The sequence below is a fragment of the Erinaceus europaeus genome, chromosome X, assembly GCF_950295315.1.
Source record: "Erinaceus europaeus chromosome X, mEriEur2.1, whole genome shotgun sequence".
NCBI classification, from domain to species: Eukaryota; Metazoa; Chordata; class Mammalia; order Eulipotyphla; family Erinaceidae; genus Erinaceus; species Erinaceus europaeus.
The window spans coordinates 92,794,966-92,821,148 of record NC_080185.1 but is presented as its reverse complement, the minus strand read 5'-3'; the positions used below and the strand labels follow the sequence as shown (position 1 = coordinate 92,821,148).

General features: G+C 43.0%; 1 protein-coding gene and 1 long non-coding RNA gene across 10 annotated transcripts in view; one reads left to right on the top strand and one right to left on the bottom strand.

Moving 5' to 3' along the window:
* Nucleotides 1–21,750, bottom strand: part of LOC132535842 (uncharacterized) — a 144,391-nt gene extending 122,641 nt beyond the window's left edge. The window contains exon 1 of the long non-coding RNA XR_009547576.1: nt 21,358–21,750. This is a non-coding gene — a long non-coding RNA (uncharacterized LOC132535842). The remainder of the gene's footprint in view (nt 1–21,357) is intronic.
* A 265-nt stretch (nt 21,751–22,015) lies between these two features.
* The window catches only part of KDM6A (lysine demethylase 6A), a 186,340-nt gene continuing 182,172 nt past the window's right edge, over nt 22,016–26,183 (top strand). For all 9 annotated transcript variants that reach the window (XM_007528219.3, XM_007528218.3, XM_060182509.1 and 6 more), the window contains exons 1-2: nt 22,016–22,672; nt 22,878–22,941. In XM_007528219.3, the coding sequence (XP_007528281.1) occupies nt 22,512–22,672; nt 22,878–22,941 (225 nt within the window). In that variant the 5' untranslated portion in view covers nt 22,016–22,511. The remainder of the gene's footprint in view (nt 22,673–22,877; nt 22,942–26,183) is intronic.

Here is a 26,183-nt window from a genome sequence, read left to right as displayed (position 1 = left end):
GATAAACATTTGGGGGAGATACGAAATTTACCCCGTGACAACACTAGTCTCATAAAACAACATTTCTTCGGGAGTCGGGTGGTAACCCAGCGGGTTAAGAGCACGTGGCGCCAAGCGCAAGGACCAGCGTGAGGATCCCAGTTCGAGCCCCTCGTTCCCCACCTGCAGGGGAGTTGCTTCACAGGAAGTGAAGCAGGTCTGCAGGTGTCTCTCTCTCCCCGTCTTCCCCTCCTCTCTCCATTTCTCTCTGTCCTATCCAATAATGACGAAATCAACAACAATAATAACTACAACAGCAATAAAAACAAGGGTAATGAAAAGGAAATGAATAAATATTTTAATAAAACATTTCTTCAATAAAAACAAATTACTTATTTAAAAAAATGCTTGTGCAATTTTTTTTTTTGCTTTGGAGGACTGAAATTTTCTTATCAGTTGTCTCTTGAATGGTGGAACAAGTATTTTCTTTCTTTTTTTTTTTTTTCCTCTTTTTGTTGCCCTTGTTGTAGCCTCGTTCTGGTTATTATCATTGCCATTGTTGATGTTGTTAGTTGTTGGATAGGACAGAGAGTAATGGAGAGAGGAGGGGAAAACAGAGGGGGGAGAGAAAGATAGACACCTGCAGACCTGCTTCACCGCCTGTGAAGCGACTCCCCTGTAGGTGGGGAGGGGGGAGGGGGGGTGGGGGGGTTTCTAACCGGTATCCTTACTCCGGTCCCCCTGCGCTTTGCGCCACATGAGCTTAACCCACTGCGCCACCGCCCGACCCCCTGGAAGAAGTATTTTCTAATGGCAGGATTCTAAGTTAATTATACAGATTATCTTTTGGTTTTGGCATAGCCAGGGCCTTGCTCATAGCAAAATCTTACCTCGCCATACTTGCATTCAGATAAAGAGACACATAAACACACAGAAAGAAATAGATACCACAGCACCAGAAAATCGTAGCAACTCCCATGCGGTGCTGGGACTCCAATCTGAGTCACAAGGCATGCACTCTACCCAGAGAGCTGTCTCTTTGGCCCCTGTGTGATCATTTTATTCCTTAAAGTTTTTAACGTTTGAATATATAATATAGTTGTGATTCTGCGTTCAAATGGTGCTTAAGGGCAGATAGAGTAAAAAAACCTTATCTTTTTCTTCTAGCCAACCAGTCCTTTATACTTGATAGTTTTCTATCTTCTTTTTCTTTATGCGGGGGAGGTGTAATGGATTACAGTACAGTTGTTGACACATGACTATAATATCTCATCTCCCTGTGATAGTTCCAGTGTCATGCACCAGGATAGTTCACCATCTTACTTTTCTTTAATAATATATGTTAAAGATCAGGCTAACCGGCAGATGAAAACAGCTTCATTCTTTTTTTTGACTGCAAAGTATTTCATCCTAAGGCAGCATCAGAAAAGTTATCTAACCTGTTTCTTGTTCACAGCAGCAAGTAGACTTACAGTTAAGTTTAGGTAGATTATTTTACTCACGTCAAGTATATCTATAGGGTATTGTTAGAAATGGAAACAGTGGGACTTAGTTAATAATTTAAGTTCTGAAAAACATCGCCAGGTGAATTTTTTTATATTTATTTATTTTCCCTTTTGTTGCCCTTGTTGTTTTTCATGGTTGTTGTAGTTACTGATGTTGTCGCTCTTAGATAGGACAGAGAGAAATGGAGAGAGGAGGGGAAGACAGAGAGGGGGAGAGAAAGATAGACACCTGCAGACCTGCTTCACCGCTTCTGAAGCGACTCCTCAGCAGGTGGGGAGCCGGGGGCTCAACCCGGATCCTTATGCCAGTCCTTGAGCTTTGCGCCACGTGCACTTAACCCGCTGCATGCGCTAATGCCCGACTCCCACCAGGTGAATTTCTATAGAAGTTATCAACACCTACCAGAGATGTTTGAAAGTGCCTGCTTCCCCAAGAATCAGCAAACTGGAGTATTTTCATATTTCCATCTTTGCTATTATGATTAGTAGAAAATGGCATACTTTTCATCTGTATGTCTCTTGTTATAAGTATGTATGCTCTAGCAACTTTTTAGAGAGTTGTATTTTTATTTCCATGAATTGGGCTCATATCAATTTTATATTGGATTGTCAGATTTCATTTGTTATTGATTCCTAACTACTCTACTAGAGTAATGAAGTAACTGCCTGTGATAATAATTGCCGATATTCTCCCTAATTTTTCATTTGTCTTTTGACATTGCTTAGTGTGGATTTGTGAGGCAGATTATTTGTTTTAACTTACTCATATTTACACTTTTAAAAATATTTATTTGTTCCCTTTTGTTGCCCTTATTTTATTGTTGTAGTTATTATCGATGCCATTTTTGTTGGATAGGACAGAGAGAAATGGAGAGAGGAGGGGAAGACAGAGAGGGGGAGAGAGAGATAGACACCTGCAGACCTGCTTCACTTCCTGTGAAGCGACTCTCCTGCAGGTGAGGAGCCGCAGGCTTAAGGACCAGGGTCCTTAAGCCGATCCTTGCACTTTGCACCACCTGTGCTTAACCCACGGCACTACTGCACGACTCCCATATTTACACATTTTTAAATGGCTTTCAGGTTCAGAGCCATTTTCAGAAATGATTCATCTCGTGATCAGCTGAAATCCATTATAGTGTCTGGGTAGATGTTATAGCAGTAAAACACAGGACTTGCCTACATGACATCATGATATCTTGAGTTTGATCCCTGACACTGCATGTGACAGAGTGGTGTTCTGGTCTCTCTCTCTCTCTCTCTCTCTCTCTAATTGTTAAGAAACTCTATTAATAATCAAGATGACTGGGAGTCGGGCAGTAGCGCAGCGGGTTAAGCGCACGTGGAGCAAAGCGCAAGGACCGGTTAGGATACAGGTTCGAGCCCCCGGCTCCCCACCTGCAGGGGAGTCACTTCACAGGCGGTGAAACAGGTCTGCAGGCGTCTCTCTGTCTCTCTTCCTCTCTATCTCCCCCTTCTCTATCAATTTCTCTCTGTCTCTATCCAATAACAAATTAAAAAAAAAATAATCAAGATGACTGAAGCCACAGTGGGTGGAGGAAGAAAGGAGCCTTGTATTTACATGCGGGCCAGGAGTTCAGATCATTCTGATAACTCTGGCTCTGAACAAAGGGAGGGTACAAGCTAATATAGGGGGTTCAGGCATGAGAGCAAAAAACGTCATTACAGAAGCAGAGGCTGCAAGGTTAAGGGTTGGGACCTGTACCCATTGCTCACGGTTTGGTTGCTTAGTTACTTTCCTGCATAGCTTTGTCTGGGAAAGTTTTGCCTCAGCATAAGATACACCACTGTGTGTGTGTTTGGGGGGGTACCTTTTAGCAGGGCAGAAGCTAGCCAGGGTTACAGAAGCTGCCTTCTCCATAAAACTTCAGTCTGACCTTCACCGTCTCTACTAGTTATCACTTGCTCACTTAGTAAAGGCCAGCCTGCATCTAACTGCACTGTCTTAACCACCTGCGCTATCTCAGACCTTCTACACGGTCTTAAGCTTTTATTATATTCAGTCTTTCTGTCCTGTATTGAAGCCTACTTACAAATGCATCACAATCAGATTATAAGCATATCTAGGGGTTAAATTCTGGAAATTTCTCTCCTCTTCTTGACCATTTTATTTAACTCTTTAAGCATCTGTCAGGAATGGGAGAGTTCCTTGTCTCCCTGGGTCAGGGCACTAAGTAGAACAAAGCAATCACATACGTATTATAAGCATATCTAGGGGCTAAATCTGGAAGCTTCCTGTCATTTTCCTGGGCGCTGCAGTCCATCCCTCAGACACATTCTTAACTCTTTATTATATTTTCAGTCTTTCTGTCCTGTGTTGAGGCCTACTTACAAATGCATCATAATCAGATTTTAAGCACATATTATACACATATCCAGGGGCTAAAATCTGGAAATTTCCTATCACAATATATATAATTTTTCTTTTTGGTCACCAGAGTTATTGATGGGATTTGTACCTGTACGATTCAGCCACTCCTGGTGGCCTTTTTTTTTTTTTTTCCTTTTAGATAAAGGGTGAGAGATGGAGAAAGACAGGGTAAGTAGGTAAGTAGGAGAGCTACCATAGCACTACCATTCTGCTCGTAAAGCTTCCTCCCCTCACCCCCACCCTAGCCCAGCACACTCTCTTGTGGTAGTCAGGAGCCCAAACTTGTATCATAATGTGTGCTCTACTGGATAAGCTACTTCCCAGTCATCAAACAAATGAATTTTCTTTAAAGAAACATATTTGTAGAGCCAGAAGGTGACGCAACTGGTAAAGTACACACATTACCATGTATGAGGACCTGGGTTTGAGGCCCTGATTCCCACCTGCAGGGGGGAAGCTTCATGAGTGGTGGAGTAAGCTACAGGTGTCTCTCTTTCTCTCCCCCTTTTTCTCTCCTCCCTTCTCACCCTATTTCTCTTTGTTACTATCAAAATAAAAGAGAGGAGAGGAGGGGAGGGGAGAGGAGAGGAGAGGAGAGGAGAGGAGAGGAGAGGAGAGGAGAGGAGAGGAGAGGAGAGGAGAGGAGAAGAGAGGGAGGAGTGGAGGAGGAAAGAAGAGGTTGTCAGGAAGGGTGGATTCATAGTGCAAGCAGCAAATCCCAGAGATAACCTTGATGTCAAAACAAACAAAAAAACCAACATATTGGAAAACAATTTTTAAGGGGGTAATACAATTTAACACCTCTTAAATGACAGAGTTCTTCTGACATCTTTATACTTGAAAGACAATTCCAATGTGCATTATATAATTTGGCGTCATAAATTTTTCTCTCTAGATATGAGACATCAAACAGACTGACTTTCATTTTTATCTGGACAATCTGATTTTATTTTCCTAAATAATTATTTATATAAAGTAATCATGTAAATATTTAGCATTTTATATTAAATCAAATAATATTTTTTATGATTTTTTAAGTATTTATTTATTTATTTATTTATTCCCTTTTGTTGCCCTTGTTGTTTTATTGTTGTAGTTGTTGTTGGATAGGACAGAGAGAAATGGAGAGAGGAGGGGAAGACAGAGAGGGGGAGAGAAAGACAGACTCCTACAGACCTGCTTTACTGCCTGTGAAGTGACTCCCCTGCAGGTGGGGAGCCAGGGGCTCGAACCAGGATCCTTGCACGGGTCCTAAATCAAATAATATTTTATATAAAAACTTTAACATTGTAGCTTAAAACTTTTCTTATGATGTGTTCAACTATGCATTTTTTTTTACTGACTTTTAGAATATAGTGGCTTCTCTCACTTAATGTACATTGTCCTTCAACACAGGAAATTTTCTGTTTAATTTTATCATTATTATATCTTTCATCTGTCTTTGTTCTTCTTTTAGGAATACAAATTAAACATGTTAGGTCTCTGATTCCTCTCTCTCTCCTCTCTCTCTCTTCTCTCTCTTGCTCATCTTTATTACCAGAACACTGTTCAGCTCAGGCTTATGGTGGTGGTGGGGATTGAACCTGGGACTTTGGAGCCTCAGGTATGAAAGTCTTTCTGAATAACCATTATGCTATCTCTCCTACTTCTCTGATTTCTCCATTATTATTTCTCTACGAATCTCATCTCTCATTGTTTCCACTTGTTTTTCCATTTCATTCAATTTATTTGTATCAGCTTTGTTCTTGACACCAAATTGAGTTTTCTGCCACATGAATTTTGCTTTTCGTAGATGTTGAAAGGCGTCTAAAATGTTCTCCTGATCTCTGGTGAAGAATGCTCATTTGCTCTGATTTTTCTAGATGTTCCCCTAGATCTGTAAGATTTGTATTGGCTATTCTCCTTACTCTATCAGTAAGGTGGACTGGGGGGGGGGGGGGGGCTTTGCTGGTACTCCTGTACCTATTGTTTGTCTTTGGAAGCAGTGGCTGAATTCCTATGTTACAGGCTCATTTCGCATTTGTAACTCTTTTTTCTTTTTCTTTCTTTCTTTCTTTTTTTTTTTATTGCTATCAGGGCTATTGCTGGGGGGGGGGGCTCAGTGCCTGCTTGCATGATGAATCTACATCTCCCCAGCAGAGATTTTTCTTTTCTCTAGTTCTATTCCCACGCCCCCCCTTCCTATTTTCATAGGACACAGACAAATTGAGAGAGGAGGGGAGATTGAGAGAGAAAGGAAAAGACAGATACTTACGGACCTGCTTCACTACTTGTGAAGCTTCACCTCTGCAGGTGAGGAGCAGGGACTCAAACCCAGGTCCTCATGCATGGTAATGTGTTTGTTTGTTTTGTGTGTTTGTTTTTTCTCATGTGTGCTCTTAACCATGTGCACCACTGCCCAGCCCCCTATCTCTTCGAATGTAATGCATGACACAATACATCTTCCAATCATCTCCTGTTTCTTTCCATTTGCCTAGGTAACTAAGAAATAGAAAACTAGTGGTCCGGGAGGTGGCGCAGTGGTAAAGCTTTGGATTCTCAAGCATGAGGTTCCTAGTTCAGTCCCCAGCAGCACATGTGCCAGAGTCTGATTCTTTCTCTCTCCTCCTATCTTTCTCATAAATAAATAAAATCTTTTAAAGAAAGAAATAGAAAACTAGGGGTTGGGTGGTGGCGCACCCAGCAGAATGTGCATTTAGAATGCACAAGAACAGGGGATGCAGTGAAGTAGTATTTTGGGTCGCTTCCTATCTTTCCCTTCTCTCTCAATTTCTTGCTGTATCTGTTAGAAAGAGAGAGAAAGGCAGGAAGGAAGGAAAGAATGGGGATGGAGAACAGTATTCTTTTTTTTTTTTTGCCTCCAGGGTTATTGCTGGGGTTCGGTGCCTGCACCGTGAATACACTGCTCCTGGACTATTTTTTCCCCCTCTTGTTGCTCTTTTTTTTTTTTATCGTTATTGTGGTTATTATTGTTGTGGTTATTATTGTTGTGGTTATTGATGTTGTTGGATAGGACAGAGAGAAATGGAGAGAGGAGGGGAAGACAAGGGGAGAGAAAGACACCTACCTACAGACCTGCTTCACCGCTTGAGAAGCTACGCCCCTGGAGGCAGGGGATCGGGGGTTTGAACCAGGATCCTTAACGCCTGTCCTTGCGCTTTGTGCCATGTGCACTCAACCTGCTGCGCTACTGCCCGACACCCAGAGAATAGTATTCTGGTGAACAGTCTTTAAGGGCAGAGAAACTGCTATATGCTATTATTATTATTTTGTTATTGGTTTTTGTGCAATGGGAGACAGGTGGTGGGTGGATAAATCCCTAGGAGAGAAATTATTGGGTCATAAGGGAGATCTATTTCTAGCCTTGTGAGAGTTCTCCTGACTGTGCTCCACAGAGGTTGGACCCATTTACATTCCCACCAGCAGTGTAGGAGAGTTCCTCTGTCCCCACAGCCTCTCCAGCATTTGCTGCTGCTGTCCTTTCTGATGTATGCCATTCTCACAGGGGTGAGGTGCCATCTCAGTGTTGTCTTTATTTGCATTTCTCCGACAATCAGTGACCTGGAGCAATTGTTCATGTGTTTAATAGCCTTCTGGATCTCTTCTGTAGTGAATATTCTGTTCATCTCCTCTGCCCATTTTTGGATGGGGTCATTTCCTAAGTTTGCTGAGCTCTTTGTATATTTTGGTTATTAGTCTCTTGTCTGATGTATGGCATGTGAAGATCTTCTCCCATTCTGTGAGGGGTCTCCTTGTTTGTGTGGTAGTTTCTTTGGCTGTGTAGAAACATTTCAATTTGATGTAGTCCCATTGATTTGTTTTTGTTTTAGTCTTCCTTGCAGTTGGGTTTGTATCATCAAAGATGTCCTTGAGGTTTGGGTAGGAAAGTGTTCCACCAATATTTTCCTCTAAATGATAGTTTCTGGTCTAACACCCAGGTCCTTGATCCATTTGGAGTTGACTTTTGTTCTAGTGAGATAAAGTGGTTCAGTTCCATTCTTCTGCATGTTTCAACCCAGTTTTCCCAGCACCATTTATTGAAGAGAGCTTCCTTCCTCTGTTTAATAATTTGGGCCCCTTTATCAAAAATTAGATGTCCATAGGTGTGGGGGTGGCAAACTTATTCTATATAGGGCAAAATAATAAATGCTTTAGATTTTTAAAAATTTATTTATTTATTTTCCCTATTGTTGCCCTTGTTTTAGTTATTATTGATGTCGTCATTGTTAGATAGGACACAGAGAAATGGGGAGAAGGGGAAGACAGAGGAGGAGAGAAAGATAGACACCTGCAGACCTTCTTCACCACCTGTGAAGCGACTCCCCAGCAGGTGGGGAGCTGGGGGCTTGAACTGGGAATCTTATGCTGGTCCTTGCGCTTTGCGCCAAGTGCACTTAACCCACTGTGGTACCGCCTGACTCCCAATATTTTAGATTTTGTAGTCCAAGTGGCAAAAAAAAAAAAACCCCAAAGATATTATGTTAGCACTTATATAACATGAGAGAAAAAAAATTCCACAAATATTTTATTGCTGAAAAATTTTAAAATCTAGGAAATAATTGAGTGCAACTTTTGGCAATACAGACCAACGAATTAGAAGAATGGGGGTCTTTACTTTTGGAATACAGTTTGCTTAATTAAGCTTCAAAATTAGCATTCTCTGTCATCAGATTACCTTGTAAATGTTAATTTGTAAATGATGATCTGTAATGGGCCTTTATGGATTTCATTTTTGAAAATAACTTTCCATACAGATAGGTACTGCCAAACACTGACATCAATACATGTGAATGTGATTTTAGTTGAGCACATTCATTGCATGGAAGGCATTTTTAGAATTCTATTAGATTTTCCTCTTCGCATTTCCCCTTTAGTATGTCATTACATTGTAGATTAATCACTTCCAATTGATGGTTAGGTAGAAACTCCTCAATTGCACAGTTAAGTGAATTTTGAAATATGGAAATTTCCTTTCACTTGCAGTAAGGTCTGAAAAATGCTGCTTGAAATTGTAGTTTGAACTTGGAAAATATGGCTCCTGCGAATTTATATAGAAATGGGTAATCTACTTCTTATTTTAACTTTTGATAGCACAGAAATGTAGAGAGTGGCCTGATGGCACTTGTAATTCAAAAATGTTAGCCGTCATCAAAATGATTTTACTACAGTATTTTCAATGTATAAGTGTTGTTTTTACCTTGTAACTGGATTAAAAATTTTTAAGACATGTTATCAAGTCTTCAGCAAAAGTTAATTTCCAAAAGGGCTGGGGAGACAGCAAGCATAATGGTTATGCAAAAGAGATTTTTGTGCCTTGGGGCCAGGTGGTGGCACACCTGGTTAAGTGCACACATTACAGTGTGCAAGGGCCCAGGTTCAAGCCCCTGGTCCCTACCTGCAGGGGGAAAGCTTCAAGAGTGGTGCCGCAGGGCTGCAGGTGTATCTCTGTCTCTCTGTCTCTCTCCCTCTCTATCTCCCTCTTCCCTCTCAATTTCTGACTGTTTCTATCTAATAAATAAATAAAGATAGGGAGTCAGGCTGTAGCACAGCGGGTTAAGCACAGGTGACTCAAAGCACAAGGACCGGAGTAAGGATCCCGGTTTGATCCCTGGCTCCCCACCTGCAGGGGAGTTGCTTCACAGGCGGTGAAGCAGGTCTGCAGGTGTCTATCTTTCGCTCACCTTCTCTGTCTTCCCCTCCTTTCTCCATTTCTCTCTGTCCTATCCAACAATGACAACAACAATAATAATAACTACAACAATAAAACAACAAAGGCAACAAAAGGGAATAAATAAATAAATATAAAAAATTAAAAAAAATAAAGACAATAAAATTTTATTAAAAAAAAAATTTGTACCTGAGGCTCTGAGGTCCCAGGTTCAATCCCCAGTACCACCATAAGCCAGAGCTGAGCAGTGCCCTGTTCTCTCTCTCTGTATATTTATATGTCTTTCTCATTAAAATAAAGCAAATAAAATTTCTAAAAAAAAAGTTAATTTCCAAAGTCTTTCATAGTTCAATACTAGGAGTTCTTCTCAGACATTGTAAATTTTTGTTTTGAGCTCTGAGGAATCATGATATGACTTTGCCACTGCTACGGCACTGAAATGTTATTTGGTAGAACAAATTAGGATACAGTCAGCCCTCATTAGGTTGCTTCCATATTTTGTCTATTGTAAATAACACTGCTATGAACATGGGGGTGCATATGTCCATTTGAATTAGTAAATACTGTTTTGTTTTTTTTTAAAAAAAGAAGCTTTGGGGTGCCATCAATTGTATCACATCTCCGAAGTTTCCATTTCATGTTGTAATGAAATGTTTTCTCAGTTTCTTTGGAAATATTTGTCCCTGGGCGTAGGAAATAGCTCACTCCCATAAGGCTCTCACCTTACTATGTGGGAAGCCTAGGGTTCACACCCCTATATCACAGAGAGTGTCACAACCCCTGGGGGAAGTTCCTTGGACAGTGGTGGAGCAGTGCTGTGTTGTTTCTCTCTTTTTTCTCCTCGACTATACTGTCTGAAATAAAAAGAAAAAAAAAGTGAAAAAACTGGGAGTCGGGCGGTAGCGCAATGGGTTAAGCACAGGTGGTGCAAAGCGCAAGGACTGGCATAAGGATCCCGGTTTGAGCCCCCCCCCCCCCACCTGCAGGGGAGTCGCTTCACAGATCTGCAGGTGTCAGTCTTTCTCCCTTTCTATCCTCCCTATCTCTTTCCATTTCTCTCTGTCCTATCCAACAACAACGATGTCAGTAATAACTACAACAACAAAACAACAAGGGCAACAAAAGGGAATAAATATTTATTTTTAAAAAGTGAAAAAATTGCGCAAGATGTGGGATATGTGTGTATGAGGTCTGGTGGCAGGAAAAAAATTCTCCCGTGGTTATTCCATGCAGGCTATAGATTCTCAATTTTAAGTCACTTTAAGACATTGACTCTTCATATAAGCAATTAAGTAGTATTAGCATTATTTGTTAACTCATGAAAAGTCTAGGAAAACCAGTCAGCCAACTCTCATTTTTTTGTTTTATTTTTGAGAGAGATGCAGAGAGAGAGAGGGAGAGAGAAAGAGGAGAGAGAGAGAGGGAGAGCAACTCTCGTTTTTTAATTAATGATGTTGCTCTCAAGGCCCTCAACTCTACAAGCAACCACTCTTTTTAAAAATTATTTATTTATTTAATTTTTTTTTATTTATTTGCTTTTTTTTTTTTGCCTCCAGGGTTATTGCTGGGGCTCGGTGCCTACACTACAAATCCACTGCTCCTGGAGGCTTTTTTTTTTTTTTCTCCTTTTGTTGCCCTTGTTGTTGTTATTGCTGTCATTGTTGCTGGATAGGACAGAGAGAAATGGAGAGAGGAGGGGAAGATAGAGAGGGTGTGAGAAAGACAGACACATGTAGACCTGCTTCACTGCTTGTGAAAGGACCTCCCGGCAGGTGGGAAGCCAGAGGCTAGAACCGGGATCCTTACGGCTGGCCGTCCTTGCACTTTGCAGCCATGTGCGGCTTAACCCGCTGTGCTACCGACCGTCCCCCCTACTTATTTATTTTTATTTGATATGACAGAGAGAAATTGAGAAGGAAAGGGGATATAGAGAGGTTGAGAGAGACAGACAGGCAGATGGAGAGAGACAGAGAGAGGGAGAGAGAAAGACATCTGTAGCCCTGCTTCACCACTTAAGAAACTTCCCCTGCTGCGGGTGTGGGTTAGAGATTGAATCCTGATCCTTGTGATTGTTAACATGTGCTGTTAATGCACTGCGCCCCCCTACCACCACCACCAAGCAAATATTCTAGATGAAAGACGAACAGTCTTAAATTTATTTTCTCGGGCGGTAGTGCTGCGGCTTAAGCGCATGTGGCGCAAAGCGCAAGGACTGCTTAGGATCCCGGTTCGAGCCCCTGGCTCCTCACCTGCAGGGGAGTTGCTTCACAGGTAGTGAAGCAGGTGTCTGTCTCTCTTCTCTCTATCTCCCCCTTCTCTCTCAATTTCTCTGTCTCTATCCAAAAACAAATAAATAAAAATAAAAAAATTATTTTCTCTGGATACATTGTTTTGATTTCTTCAATAAATACCCCTCCAATAAAGTTTTCCTTATTTGGCTAAGAAATGAACCACTCAGAAAATTTACTTTGGGGGGTCGGGCAGTAGCGCAGCGGGTTAAGCGCACGTGGCGCAAAGCGCAAGGACCTGTGCAAGGATCCCGGTTCGAGCCCCGGGCTCCCCACCTGCAGGGGAGTCGCTTCACAGGCAGTGAAGCAGGTCTGCAGGTGTCTATCTTTCTCTCCCCTCACTGTCTTCCCCTCCTCACTCCATTTCTCTCTGTCCTATCCAACAACAAACGACATCAACAACAACAATAATAACCACAACAAGGCTACAACAACAAGGGCAACAAAAAACAAAAGGGGGAAAAATGGCCTCCAGGAGCAGTGGGTTCATGGTGCAGGCACTGATCCCCAGCAATAACCCTGGAGGCAAAAAAAAAAAAGAAAAAGAAAATTTACTTTGTAACCTCATTTTCATTTTCTGTCTTGTGAAGACATTCTGCTGTGATGAAATACTGCTTTAAATTCTCTACTTGTTCTTAGTGTTGCTTTCCTGTCATTTGGGAATGTTGTGATGCAAGCAGTCCAATGATGTTGACGAATATTGCATTCTTTTAGCAAGGCTATAGTGTTTCGTACATAATGAATGCTTTGCCACCAAATGTTACAGCAACAGAAGCCACACTCCATGCCCATTTCTCTTTTTTTTATTTTTATTTTTTAGCAGAGCACTGCTCAGTTCTGGTTTATGTTGGGGGGGGGGATTGAACCTGGGGCTTCAGAGCCTCAGGCATGGCAGTCTCTTTGCATAACCATTATACTATCTACCTCTGCACACTTCTTTCTTGTTTTGACATGACAGGCATACACTGGCAAAAAAAAGTCATGGTGTAATATAAAAGTTAAAACAGTATCACTGTGATTTGGAGGGCATTAAGCTGTAGTACAAAGTGATAAGTGCATCACATAAATCCTCTGTTGGTACTATTCAACTCCACACAGTTTTGTAAAAGGTCCACCTGCACATCAGATGTCAGCCTCAGGCAAAAACTAATAGTCATGGGCCCTTTGGGATATCCCTAAAATAGACCTAGTAGCTATTTCCAAAATGGAGACCCTAGATCTTCATCTGCAATATTCCAGCCTTTAGGTTCATGATTAGTCAACAATTTGTTTGGCTCTATATGTTAACTCTTGTTCAGCCACCAGGTTCCAGATGCTATCATGATGCCAACCAGACTTCCCTGGACAGATGACCCCATCAATGTGTCCTACAGCCTTACTTCCCCAGAGCCCTGCCCCACTAAGGAAAGAGAGAGACAGGCTGGGAGTATGGATCAACCTGTCAATGCCCATGTTCAGCAGGGAAACAATTACAGAAGCCAGACCTTCCACCTTCTGTACCCCATAATGACCCTGGGTTCATACTCCCAGAGGGTTAAAGAATAGGAAAGCTATCAGGGGAAGGGATGGGATATGGAGTTCTGGTGGTGGGAATTATACCCCTCTTATCCTATGGTCTTGTCAGTATTTCCATTTTATAAATAAATAAAAAAACACATTTTTTAAAAAAGTAATCAGAGAAAGTATGTAAATGAGGGAGAATAACTGTGGTCTAATAAAATTTTATTTATGAACACCAAAATTCATGTAATTATCACATGTGATGAAATGACTGTGTAAAAGCAGGTAGAAGGCTGGATTTGACCTTGTAGAGGTTAGCTTTCTGACCTGTAGTCTGTCTACTCAGGCTAAGTCTGGTGCCTGGTATTGAGAAGGAACTCTTCTGTTTGAAGCAGTAGCACTAACACTAATAGCAACCATACAGTCATTATTTCTGTGCTTAAAAATGAATGATTGTGGTTATTATTTTTCAGTGGGCCTTTCCAGATTCCTCATGGTACTGCCTAACTTTCTGACTTCAACTTCCAATTCTTGCCCTATCCTTTAGTCCACTGTTACACTCAGCTCCTTGAACTGATCAGAGGTCTCATATTCTTAAGCTTCTGTGCTTTTCAGATGTTGCTGCCCCAGCTTGCCCTAAGCCTAGCCTGCATGCTACCAATTCATCTTCTATTGTCTCAGGGTTTTTACTTTCTTTCTTTCTTTCTTTCTTTCTTTTTATTGATTTAATTATGATCGATAAGACAACAGGATAAGAGAGGTACAATTCCACACAATTCCCACCACCAGAGTTCCACACCCACTCCCTCCATCAGATGCTTTCCTATTCTTTATCCCTGTGGGAGTATGGACCCAGGATCATTGTGGGATGCAGAAGGTGGAAGGTCTGGCTTCTGTAATTGCTTCTCCGCTGAACATGGGCATTGGCAGGTCAATCCACACTCCCAGCCTGTTTTTCTTTCTTTCTCTAGTGGGGCAGGGATCTAGAGAGGTGGGCTTCCAGGACACATTGGTAGGTCGTCTGCCCAGGGAAGTCAGGTTGGTGTCACGGTAGTAGCACCTGCAACTTGGTGGTTGAAAAGCATTAAGATATAAAGCAGAACAATTTTTTTTAATAATCAGGAACCTAAAGGTAAGAATAGAACAGATGAGATTTGGGGTCTCCATTTTGGAAAAAGCTAAGAAATCTATTTTAGGTATATTCCAAGGGGCCCAGGACTTCACTCATTTTTGCCTGATCCTGACAACTAACATACAGGTGGGCTAAAGGTATTGTCTGGGGAGATGGTGTCAGAGTTGAAAATAAGACTAGAAAGCTGGAGCAGGGAAGAGAGTAGCTCCCAAATATGGGAAAAGTATATAGATACCATTCACCGTAAACCCCATGGATCTGATCTGGGGCCCATATTCAGTGCAGGAGCCTGTGTAACCTCTGCATCCCTGTAGGTCATCTCAGAGCTTTATCTTATACCACCAAGCTGACAAATCTGCCTTTTTATTTTTTATAAATATTCTTTTTTTCTTTCTTTTTCAAATATTTATTTATTCCCTTTTGTTGCCCTTGTTTTACTGTTGTAGTTGTTACTGATGTCGTCATTGTTGGATAGGACAGAGAGAAATGGAGAGAGGAGGGGAAGACAGAGAGGGGGAGAGAAAGACAAGACACCTGCAGACCTGCTTCACCGCCTGTGAAGCGACTCCCCTGCAGGTGGGGAGCCGCGGGCTCGAACCGGGATCCTTACCCCAGTCCTTGCGCTTTGTGCCACGTGCGCTTAACCTACTGCGCTACCGCCCGACTCCCAAATCTGCCTTTTTCTATGGACATTTACAAAAGTTTGGGCAGATCTTATAGTGCTCATCACTTTGTATTATAGTAGGGAATTCACTTATATAATTCTCCAAGAGTTCGATATAGGGGGCTGGTCCATTTGGAAAGTTTTCAGCTATGTTTTTGCATACTTCTTGGGTCACGTGTTGTTACTTCTCTTCTGGGGTGCTGGTGACACGTTAGATGTTTTGTTCAAGTCTCAGTTTCCTGAGGCTATTGTTTGTTTTCTTTTTGTTGTCCAGATTGGGTAACTCTATTGTTCTCTTTTGACACTTGCAGATTCTTTCCTCTATCCCTTTTGTTTGGATGTTGAGCCCATAATGAGTTCTAAATTTTGGCTATTAGATTTTTCAGTTCAAAATTATGTTTAATTCTTTTTTTAAATTTTTTTAATATTTATTCATTTTCCCTTGTGTTGCCCTTGTTGTTTTATTGTTGTAGTTATTATTGTTGTTGTTATTGATGTCATCATTGTTAGACAGGCCAGAGAGAAATGGAGAGAGGAGGGGAAGACAGAGAGGGGGAGAGAAAGACAGACACCTGCAGACCTGCTTCACTGCTTGTGAAGTGACTCCCCTGCAGGTGGGGAGCCGGGGGGCTTGAACCGGGATCCTTACTCCAGTCCTTGTGCTTTGCACCACCTTTGCTTAACCCACTGCGCTACCACCCGACTCCTTACTAAAAATATTTTATTAAAAAAAATTATCTTAAGTGGCTGGATGGTGGTGCACCCAGTTGAGCACACGTTACAGTGTGCAAGGACCTGGGTTCAAGCCCCCAGTGCTCACCTGCAGGGAGAGAGCTTCATGAGTGAAGCAGAGCTGTAGATCTTTATCTCTCTCCTTATCTCTCAAATTCTGTCTGTCCAATGAATACTTAAAAATGATCTTATTAAATATTTATTTCTTTGAAGGGGTGGGGAAAGACCAGAGCACTGCTGAGCTCTGGCATATGGTGGGGTGTGTGTATGTGTGTTTGTACACGCATGTATGAACTTGGGGCCTCAGGCATGCAAGTCCTGTGTTTTCACTTTCCTTTTATTTTTCCTTTTTGTTGCCCTTGTTTTTCATTGTTGTTGTAGTTACTGTTGTTGTTATTGATATCGTTGTTGTTAGATAGGACAGAAAGAAATGGAGAGAGGAGGGGAAGACAGAGAGGGGGAGAGAAAGATAAGACAGCTGTAGACCTGCTTCACCGCCTGTGAAGTGACAAACGGGAAGCCGGGGGCTCAAACTGGGATCCTTCCTCCGGTCCTTGAGCTTTGCGCCACGTGCGCTTAACCCGCTGCACTACATCCTGACTCCCGTGTTTTCACTTTCTGAGCTATCTCCTTGGTACCGGGGAATTGTTTTTGGATATACTTTTGATCTTGACATTAAGTATAAAGTATAGTTCTATTTATAAGTCTAGATAAATCATGACTTTCTTATGTGACACTAACATTACAAATGTACCACATATTCCTAAATGCTTCAGGTTATCTAGTTATTTGAAAGTCAAATTTATTTTCCTGTAGTTGATAGGGCTTCTCTATGAAGTGATAGTATTTATGTAAGCATTTACATACTATTCTACAAATGATGCACTACTTACTTCATAATCTGACCTGATACAAATTATATACACACACACATATATATATATATATATATATATATATATATATATATATATGATTGTTTTTTTGCCACCAGGCTTATCCCTGGTGCTTGGTTCTTACATAACTCCACTGCTCCTAGCAGCCTTTTTTTTTTTTTTTTTTTTTGGTAGACTGTTGTTAAAATTCCGGATGGCTCTTTGTTGTTAAAATTTCGGAGGCTCTTGCCGGCTGGTCTAGCTTCACGGGCGGGTAACAGAGACGCGGAGACAATGGCTGGGCAGGGAAGCTGTATTTCTTTATTCAGGAACAACGATTCATAAACTAAGACAAACTAATCACCAAACAGAACTCTGCTGTCTCTTTGCGGCGGCACCAGCACTCCCTCTTACCCTCCAACTCAGGAACCCTCTCCAACTCTCGAACTCAGGAACTCTGGAACTCTCGTACTGGGGAACCCTCTGAAACTCTCGCACTCTCGAACTCAGGAACCCAGGAACTCTGTCACTCTGGAACTCTGGCGGGTTTCCTAGGGGCGGGGCCAAGTGGGCCCGCGAAATTAACAGGACTGATGCAATTCTCTTGGCAGGGGAGAACTAGAACCCAATGTAAAGCATACAACAGTAGACAGAGGGTGAGAGACAAAGAGAGACAGAAAGGTGGAGAGGCCTGGGGAGACAGCATGATTCTGTAAAAGACTTTCATGCCTGAGGCTTCAAGGTCCCAGGTTCAATCTCCCCAGAACTGAATAGTGCTCTGGTTTTTACCTCTTAATGTCTCTCATTAAAATAAATTATATATATTTTTTGCCTCCAGGGTTACTGCTGGGGCTTGGTGGCTGCACTACGAATCCACTGCTCCTGGAGGCCTTTTTTTTTTTTTTTTTTCAGTTTTTGTTGCCCTGGTTGTTGTCGTTATTGTTATTGTTGTCACTGATGTTACTGTTGTTGGATAGGACAGAGAGAAATGGAGAGAGGAGGGGATACAGAGAAGGGAAGAGAAAGATAGACACCTGCAGACTTGCTTCACCGCTTGTGAGGCGACCTCCCTGAAGGTGGGGCACTGGGGGCTTGAACCCGGATCCTTAGACCAGTCCTTGTGCTTTGTGCCATGTGCACTTAATCCACTGTGCTACCACCCAACCCCCAGAAATAAAACATTTTTAAAAAGCGTTTTTTAAAAGGGGAAAGACAAATACACTGTGGCATTGCTTCAAAGCTTATGAAACTTCCTGCAGGTACTCCCAAGTGGTGGCCTGAGGCTCAAACTTGGGTCCTCTCTTTTTTTTTTTTTCCTCCTCCAGGGTTATTGCTGGGCTCGGTGCCTGCACCATGAATCCACCGCTCCTGGAGGCCATTTTTTTTCCCCCTTTTGTTGCCCTTGTTGTAGCTTCGTTGTGGTTATTATTATTGTCCTTGTTGACGCAATTTGTTGTTGTATAGGACAGAGAGAAATGGAGAGAGGAGGGGAAGACAGAGAAGGGGAGAGAAAGATAGACACCTGCAGACCTGCTTCACCGCCTGTGAAGTGACTTCCCCTGCAGGTGGGGAGCCGGGGGCTCGAACCGGGATCTTTACGCCGGTCCCTGCGCTTTGCGCCACATGCGCTTAACCCACTGCGCCACCGCCCGACCCCCCTTGGGTCCTCTCTTATGGTAATTTGAACACTCTACTGAGTGAGCCACCTGCCAGTAGTTATTTATTTTTTTTATTAATTTTTTAAAACATCTTTTAAAAAATATTTATTTATTTATTCCCTTTTGTTGCCCTTGTTGTTGTAGTTATTATTGTTGTCGTTGTTGTTGGATAGGACAGGGAGAAATGGAGAGGAGGGGAAGACAGAGAGGGGGAGAGAAAGATAGACACCTACAGACCTGCTTCATTGCCTGTGAAGCGTCTCCCCTGCAGGTGGGGAGCCGGGGGGCTCGACTGAGATTCCTTACCAACGTCCTTGAGCTTTGTGCCACGTGAGCTTAACCCACTGTGCTACCGCCGGAGAATTCAATGCTTTATCCATTGCATCACCTTCCAGTCCATGAAGTTTTGTATTTTAAAATATTGATCAATCTACACATAAATTAGTTACATTAACTTGGTGAATTTAATTCAAATTACTCTCCCAGCCCCTAAGTGTATTAAGTTATGAATTATGAAATAAGAATCAGGACTAAGTGCTATAAAGTTTAATATAAAGGAGAGATGTAGCAACTTTGGAATTACAGGCCCTAAGTAAAAAGATTAGGACTGTTTATGTATTAGGATTTATAAGGAGTTTGGAGGGGATAAGATGATTGATAAGTAGAATAGTGGCCAAGAGATTTAGAACCTAATGTGAAAGCTAGATAAGAGTTTTGGAAATTTCTACCTTACCATTTTATTGAGGTCTTTGAATGTATATCATGTGTTTGATATACCTAACTTTTGACCCTTAGTCTTCACAATCATGTAAAATGGCCCTCTTTCCTCTTTTTCACAGATGAGGGAATAGAAGTTTAAATTAGACTAACTTGTTGAATGTCATCAAGCTATCAAGTTGGAACTAGAAACGAGATCTTTGTGACTCAAGAGTTCATACTCCTTTAGCCACAGTGCTCTGCCTTCCATATGGGTTTTCAGATTCAGTGTGTAAAGATAATTTCTTATAAAATCATTAATCTCACTATATCCCAGTTCTCTCTCTCTCTCTCTTTTTTTTTTTGCCTCCAGGGTTACTGCTGGGGCTCGGTGCCTGCACTACCAATCCACTGCTCCTGGAGACCATTTTTCCCATTTTGTTGCCCTTGTTGTTGTGCTTGTTGTAGTTGTTATTGTCATTGTTGTCATAGCTGTTGTTGTTGGATAGGACAGAGAGAAATGGAGACAGGAGGGGAAGACAGAGAGGAGGAGAGAAAGAAATCTACAGACCTGCTTCACCACCTGTAAAGTGACCCCCCTACAGGTAGGGAGCTGGGGGCTCGAACCACCATCCTTATGCAGACCACGTGCGCTTAACCCTCTGCGCTACCGCTCAGCTCTCGCCATTTCTTTCTTTAAGGGCAGTCTTAAATCTTAGAGTTTTCATACTTGTTGTATATACACTTGAAAGGTTTTTTTTTTTTAAATTTTTTATATTTATTTATTCATTCCCTTTAGTTGGCCTTGTTGTTTTATTGTTGTAGTTATGATTAATGTTGTTGTTGGATAGGACAGAGAGAAATGGAGCGAGGAGGGGAAGACAGAGAGTGGGAGAGAAAGACAGACACCTGCAGATTTACTTCACTGTCTGTGAAGTGATTCTCTTGTAGGTGGGGAGCTGGGGGCTTGAACCGGGATCCTTATGCCGGTCCTTTCGCTTTGCACCACCTGCGCTTAACCCACTGCGCTACCGCCCAACTCCCACTTGAGAGATTTCTAACTATACAAGATTAAAAAAAAAAATCACACAGTGATGTAAGTTTCTAGAAAAGTGACACTGGTGGATAGTTGTAGTTGGACTAGTTGTATTAGATACTAACTTCCATAATGCCACATGGCCTGTGCATGACTCCATCCATTGCATCCATTAGATACAATTCTGGTATCAACTATTATAGTAATGCTTACTTGATGGGGAAGTTTTTTGAGGGGCTTTAGAATTCAAGGAAAGGGCCTGAGTTAAGGATCACCAGCTCCAGGAAGATGACCCAAAAAAAGTGATAAAATTTTGATCTCTGCTTCTGCAAGTCAGGTACTGTGTGCATGTGTGTCTTGAGAGAAAGAGCTAGTGATATTTAAAAAAAAAAAAAACACAAAAAAACAAAAACCAGTCTTTGAAGGTTATGGCTGTGACAAAGTTAATAATGCATGTGTTAATTTAGCTGGAGAAAATATTCAGTCCTCACTCATTCAAGTAAAATGGAATACCATAAAGAATGGAAGAGGTGTTTCAGAGAAAGTAATTAAACATGAAATATTATCTATATAAAACTAGTTTGTTAGTTACTAGTCTCAGGGGAACAATTTGAAACGGTGTGCAAAATGAGTTGGGAGTTCCATAGCTCCTTACTGAAAACTGCTAGGATTTACTAAGTCAGCACAGAATTACTTTCCCTATATTTTGAAACTCAATTTTAAATAAATCATGTCTATTTGTCACATGATTTAAAGTACACGAGACTTAGTTCATAAAGGGGCAGTAGTTTTCCTATGCCACTAGTATTTTCCTATGTCTTAAAGACCTTAGTTGTGCCTGTTAACGTAAAACATCTATTACTAAATCAGGCTTTTGAAAGCTGTAATGGACCGAAGGCATATTACTTTCCTTCCCAATTATGCTAAAGACTAGTGCTTTTTACTGCATCTGAGGTATGGTCAGAACAAGAAAGTGTTGTTGTTGTCTAAAGCATATTATGGTAGGTAGAAAGGCTTATCCGGGCTGTAAACTGCGCTGAGGATCGTAATTTATGTCTCTTAGGCCTATGCACCGGCAGTCTCAACTCTTCCATGATGGGCCCAGAGTTCACAGCAATAGATACCAACAATGTGGAGATCACGCTTAGCAATATTTTCATCATAGCTCTTTCATACCATGCTATAATAAATAGCAGGCAGTATGGAAATTTGGCCCCAAAGTGCCGCCAACAAACCTTCGGCGGTGGGGAGTCCTGGTCAACGAGCCAGACCCCGTGGGTGACACTTCGTTACCTCCAGCCGGGGGTCAGGAGGTCTTTTCCCCTTCACTTTCGGCGTGAAGGAGGGAGTCCCGAGCGTTGGCAGTAGCCTAGGGCGGCGCCCGGCGTATGGCCCCGAGCACGCTCCTCGAGGAAGCCATTATTTCCCAACGATGCCCCAAACGTTCACTTCTTCGGAGGGCGAAGGTCAGGAGACCTCCAGGCAAACGCGACCCTTACCAGACTAGTGGGAGCTGGGACCCCCCTGGAGAGCGTGACGCCCAGAGTTGCTTTCTGGGCCTACTAGTGAGCTGAGCAAAGCGTCCTCGCTTTCAGTTAGCGCTGGCTACAGAAGGTACCGGACCTCGCCCTTCCCCACCCCCCCTCCCCTCCCCTCTCCTTTCCTCCCCTCCCCCTCCCGAGCCTGCAGCGGATCCCGAGGTGATACGGCCCGGACCCTCCATTCTCTCTGCCCCATAGTATTTAACTAGCACAACCAAACCTGCTGTTCCGCTGGGTGCCAGGCCTTTTCCCTGACAGACGGGCCATCGGACCAATCAGAGACCAGAATTAGTTAGCGTCCCGGTCCCGGTCGGTAGCTGCCTCGGTGGGCGGGGCTCGATCAGCTAGCAAGTTCAGTGGAGCCACGGCTGACGTGAGTCAACAAAGGTCACGTGAGGCAAACGGGGCGCGCCGATTGGCTGTGCCAACCGGGCGGGGAGGGGGGGGGCACGGCGGCGGCGTGGGGTTCGCTGTGTGACACAATTACAACAACTTTGTGCTGGTGCCGGGGAAGTTTGTGTCTCCAACCAGTTCCCCCCAGTGCCCCACAGCCCCGCGCGCTCCGGTCGTTCCCGCCGCCCCCACCCGTGGCTGCCCCTCGCCCGCCCCCGCGATGTGACCCTACAGCCGAGCCGCCGCCGCTGCCGACCCGGGGGCTCCGCAGCCCCTGCCACCGCCGCCTTCACCGCCGCCGCGTTGGGATTTTTCGTTGCTGCCGCCCGCGGCGGAGGAGGAGGCGGCGATAAAGTTGGTGTACGGTCCCGAGCGGAGATTGGGGGCGTCGCTGCAGGTCCCGGTCCGGGTTGGGGGGGGTGTCGGCGTTGGAGTTGTGAATTCGCTGCGTTTCCATGAAATCCTGCGGAGTGTCGCTCGCTACCGCCGCCGCTGCCGCCGCCGCTTTCGGTGATGAGGAAAAGAAAATGGCGGCGGGAAAAGCGAGCGGCGAGAGCGAGGAGGCGTCCCCCAGCCTGACAGCAGAAGAGAGGGAGGCGCTCGGCGGGCTGGACAGGTACGGGCCACCGTCACCCGCCCGGTCGGCTCCGGACGGGCTGGCGCCACTCTCCGGGGAGGCCCGAGCACAGCTTGCCTCTGGCGGCGGCGGGGCGGGCACCTCGGCTTGGCGCTCTCCTCGCCGCCGGGGCCTCGGGCTCGGGCAGGGATGGGTCGGTGACGTTCCCGGAGCGTTAACGAGCCGTGTGTGCCTCTCCCCGCAGCCGCCTCTTCGGGTTCGTGAGATTTCATGAAGATGGCGCCAGGATGAAGGCCGTACTGGGCAAGGTAAGGCAGCCGCGGGCCGGAGCGCGGACTTGGGTCTCCCGGGCGGCTGGCGGGCGGCTGGCGGGCGCCCCGCTCGCTCGGGCCCCGCGGCCAGGCCAGCTCTCATTGTGGTCGCGACCGAGGGCCGAGGGGCTTCCGGAAAAGTATTTCCTGCTTCTGCTCTCCCCCCCACCCCCCACCCCCTCAACCCCCGGATACCTCGGTTTGCTCCCTTGCGAAATCGCCCTCTGCTCTTGTAGCTGGGGGGGAACAGAGACGGCAGCGCAAGAGGGCCATAGCTCAGCCGGGTCGGCCGAAATTGTCGGTTCTTTCACGGCTTGGGAGGAGGCGGAGGGGTTAGAGCGGTTACCCGAGGTTCCTGTGCAGGGCGTAATCTGCACAGATAGCTCCTAAATTTCCGACCCACTCGTCTTCTCCGCTTTTTATTCCTTTCCTTCAGACAAGACTGTTGGCGATGCCTTTTTCACCGAGGGTCTTAGGCTTTCCTCTGTCCCTGCTCCTAGATGGGGGAAGTTGCACGTAGTTGAGGGCGGTGGAGAGTTTGCATTGGGCTGTTGACATGCCTCTCGATGGGCATGGGCTTTACCTGAAGTTAGGTGACTGTTTACTTTTTGGGTCTTTCTGCCATAGAAATGCTTCAGTTCTTTGCGAATGTTTTTCTGTCTTTTTTTCTTTCTTTCTTTCTTTCTCTTTCTTTCTTTTCTTCCCCTTGGAGCCTCGTTTCCAGTGTCTGACAGGGGAGGCCACAAGGGATTCGGGGTGTAGCCTCTGTTTATTTGTGTGGAAAGTTGTTGGCACTGTCATTTAGTTAAGTAATGGCTGCTCCTATCGGCCCAAGATGGCGGGACAGGGTGGGAGGAGAAAGTGAAGGGGGGGTTTGAGGGAGGGAGGAGAGGTAAACATGGAAATAAATAGTAGCAATGAATAGGCCTCTCTCTCTTCGGAGTGTGTAGCACGATGGTGTTCAGTAAGATTTATCTAAGATTCTTTGCACAGAATTCTTGGACCCTTTTCTAGCTTGGAAGCTGCATTCATAAGCCTGGTAAATGCTATATCAACCTGTAGCATATTTAGTTACCCATCCATAAGCTGTTGAACAAAGGCTGTGGGGTCTCGATCTGTCCACCTCAGTTTGTGTCTCCTGACCAAAATCTCAAGTCGTATTTGTATGCAGCTTCTTAACTGGGACAGTGAAAGTTGGAGTGTGTGCCATAGATGTTGATTCCATTAGACATTTCAGTACCTTCAGTACCTTGTGCATTTGACATCTACTTTTATTGTTGTAATTGGGAAGGAAGTTTGAAATGACAAAAGCCCAGTAGTTCATTCTTGACTTAATAGTTATTATTATTATTTTTAGTTGTCTTGGGATTTTTTTTGTCGCTAGCACACAAATTCCTTTTATCTGTAATTATATTTTTTTGTTTCGAAATAACCAAGTATATAAGGGATTTATATCACATTATGACCGGAAATTATTTTATTAAGCCCAATTCCTTTGATGAAACGGAACACTTGAATTAAACTTTGAATATATAACTCATTGGCTTCATTAATATTATCGTTGGAAAAAATGAATAGTGACTAGCTCGGAAATAATGCAAGCCTTGAATTTTTTTTTCCAATCTTGAGTATTCAAATTTTTTTTTTTTAATACTTGACTACTGCCAAAGCTGTCATTCCAAAAGATTAAATAAAAGATTTTAACTTAATTTTTTTTTTGGACTGATTATTATGGGTCTAATAGGGATTGGTGAAGTTGTCTGCCAGAATGATTCATTTGGAAAAGTTTGATCAAATCTATTGCTTTTGAATGTGTTAATAATACGGAATCTGTGTGTGTGTGTGTGTGTGTGTGTGTGTGTGTGTGTGTGGCTAATATATGAAATGCTTGTTGATGATTTCATCTCAGAATGCTGTGTTTAAATAGAGTCACAGTTACTGCATCAAAGTAAAAGACTGGGGTGGGTGGGGGGAGAGCACAGGTCCTGGAAAAGGATGACAGAAGACCTAGTGGGGGTTGTATTGTTATGTGGAAAACTGAGAAATGTTATGCATGTACCAACTATTGTATTTACTGTCGGCTGAAAACACTAATCTCCCAATAAAGACATTAAAAAAATAAACAGAGTCACAGTTGAGATGGTGTCTTAACATTGGGATTCAAATTATAATACTGAACCCTGCAGTTATTAGGCACTTGGAGTTTAGGTTTAAAAGAACTGAACATATATGCATATATATATACAAGTAAGTTTTGTATTGCTTTCTTGGTGTTTGAATGCTATAATATTTTAAAAATGAGAAGCTTGAAGCTTCATTATGTTTTGAGGAAGAATTAAGGCTTCATAACGTCGCCGAGTAAAACTACCAGGTGTTTTATTGAGAATAAAGGGAAAAAAAACAAACAACAAAAAACCTTCATTCCTTCAGACTCGGAGTTACTATTTACAGTATTTCAGTTGAAACCCATTTGCCTTAACAGTGAGATAAAGCATTGTAGATACTCACAATCTCATGCAGTTTTTGATTGCATTCTTGTGAGACTGAACACTGTTGCGATGTGTGTTGCAAAGCTTGATAGCCCTATGCTATGTGTTTGAATTGGATTCTGAATAGAAGGAGCTGGAGTCCTGCTATAGGAAGTACTAAATTATTTAGTTTCATTCATCTTTTAAACATTTCTGTAACACACCCCCCTCCCTTAGAACATTGAGTTATATTAGTTTCCAGAATTTTTATTCTCTGGAAATCTTAAAAAAAAAAAAAGTTGGGTTCTAGGGTTAGTTGAAGCTGCTTGAGGATAGATAATGGAATTAATTAACTCCCAAGATTCTCTTTTTAGCTATAATTTTTGGCACACTACACCCTTCAAAGATAAATTTAGTTTGCACTTTGTATGATTTTTTTTTTCCTGACAGAAACTTAGCTCTTACTCCTTGTTTTAAAAAGTTCTTAGTCCTATGTATATATTATTGGATCTTCTTTCAAGTTTTCCATTCAGATTTTTTACTCACTTTGGAATGTTTAAAACATTTGGTAAGTATCTCTTGCTTGCCCCTGAATTTGTTTGTTTTTGTTTTCCAGGTATGAGGATATTTTGACCAAACTACTGACTTCTCTTGGTTTCTGAGTTTGTTTTTGCTTGTTTGTTTTTGTTTTGTTTTATAAGATTCATTTGTACTAGAGCTATTGAAAGAATTCTGTTTGTACAGTTGTTATTTAACAATACTTGAGTGTTG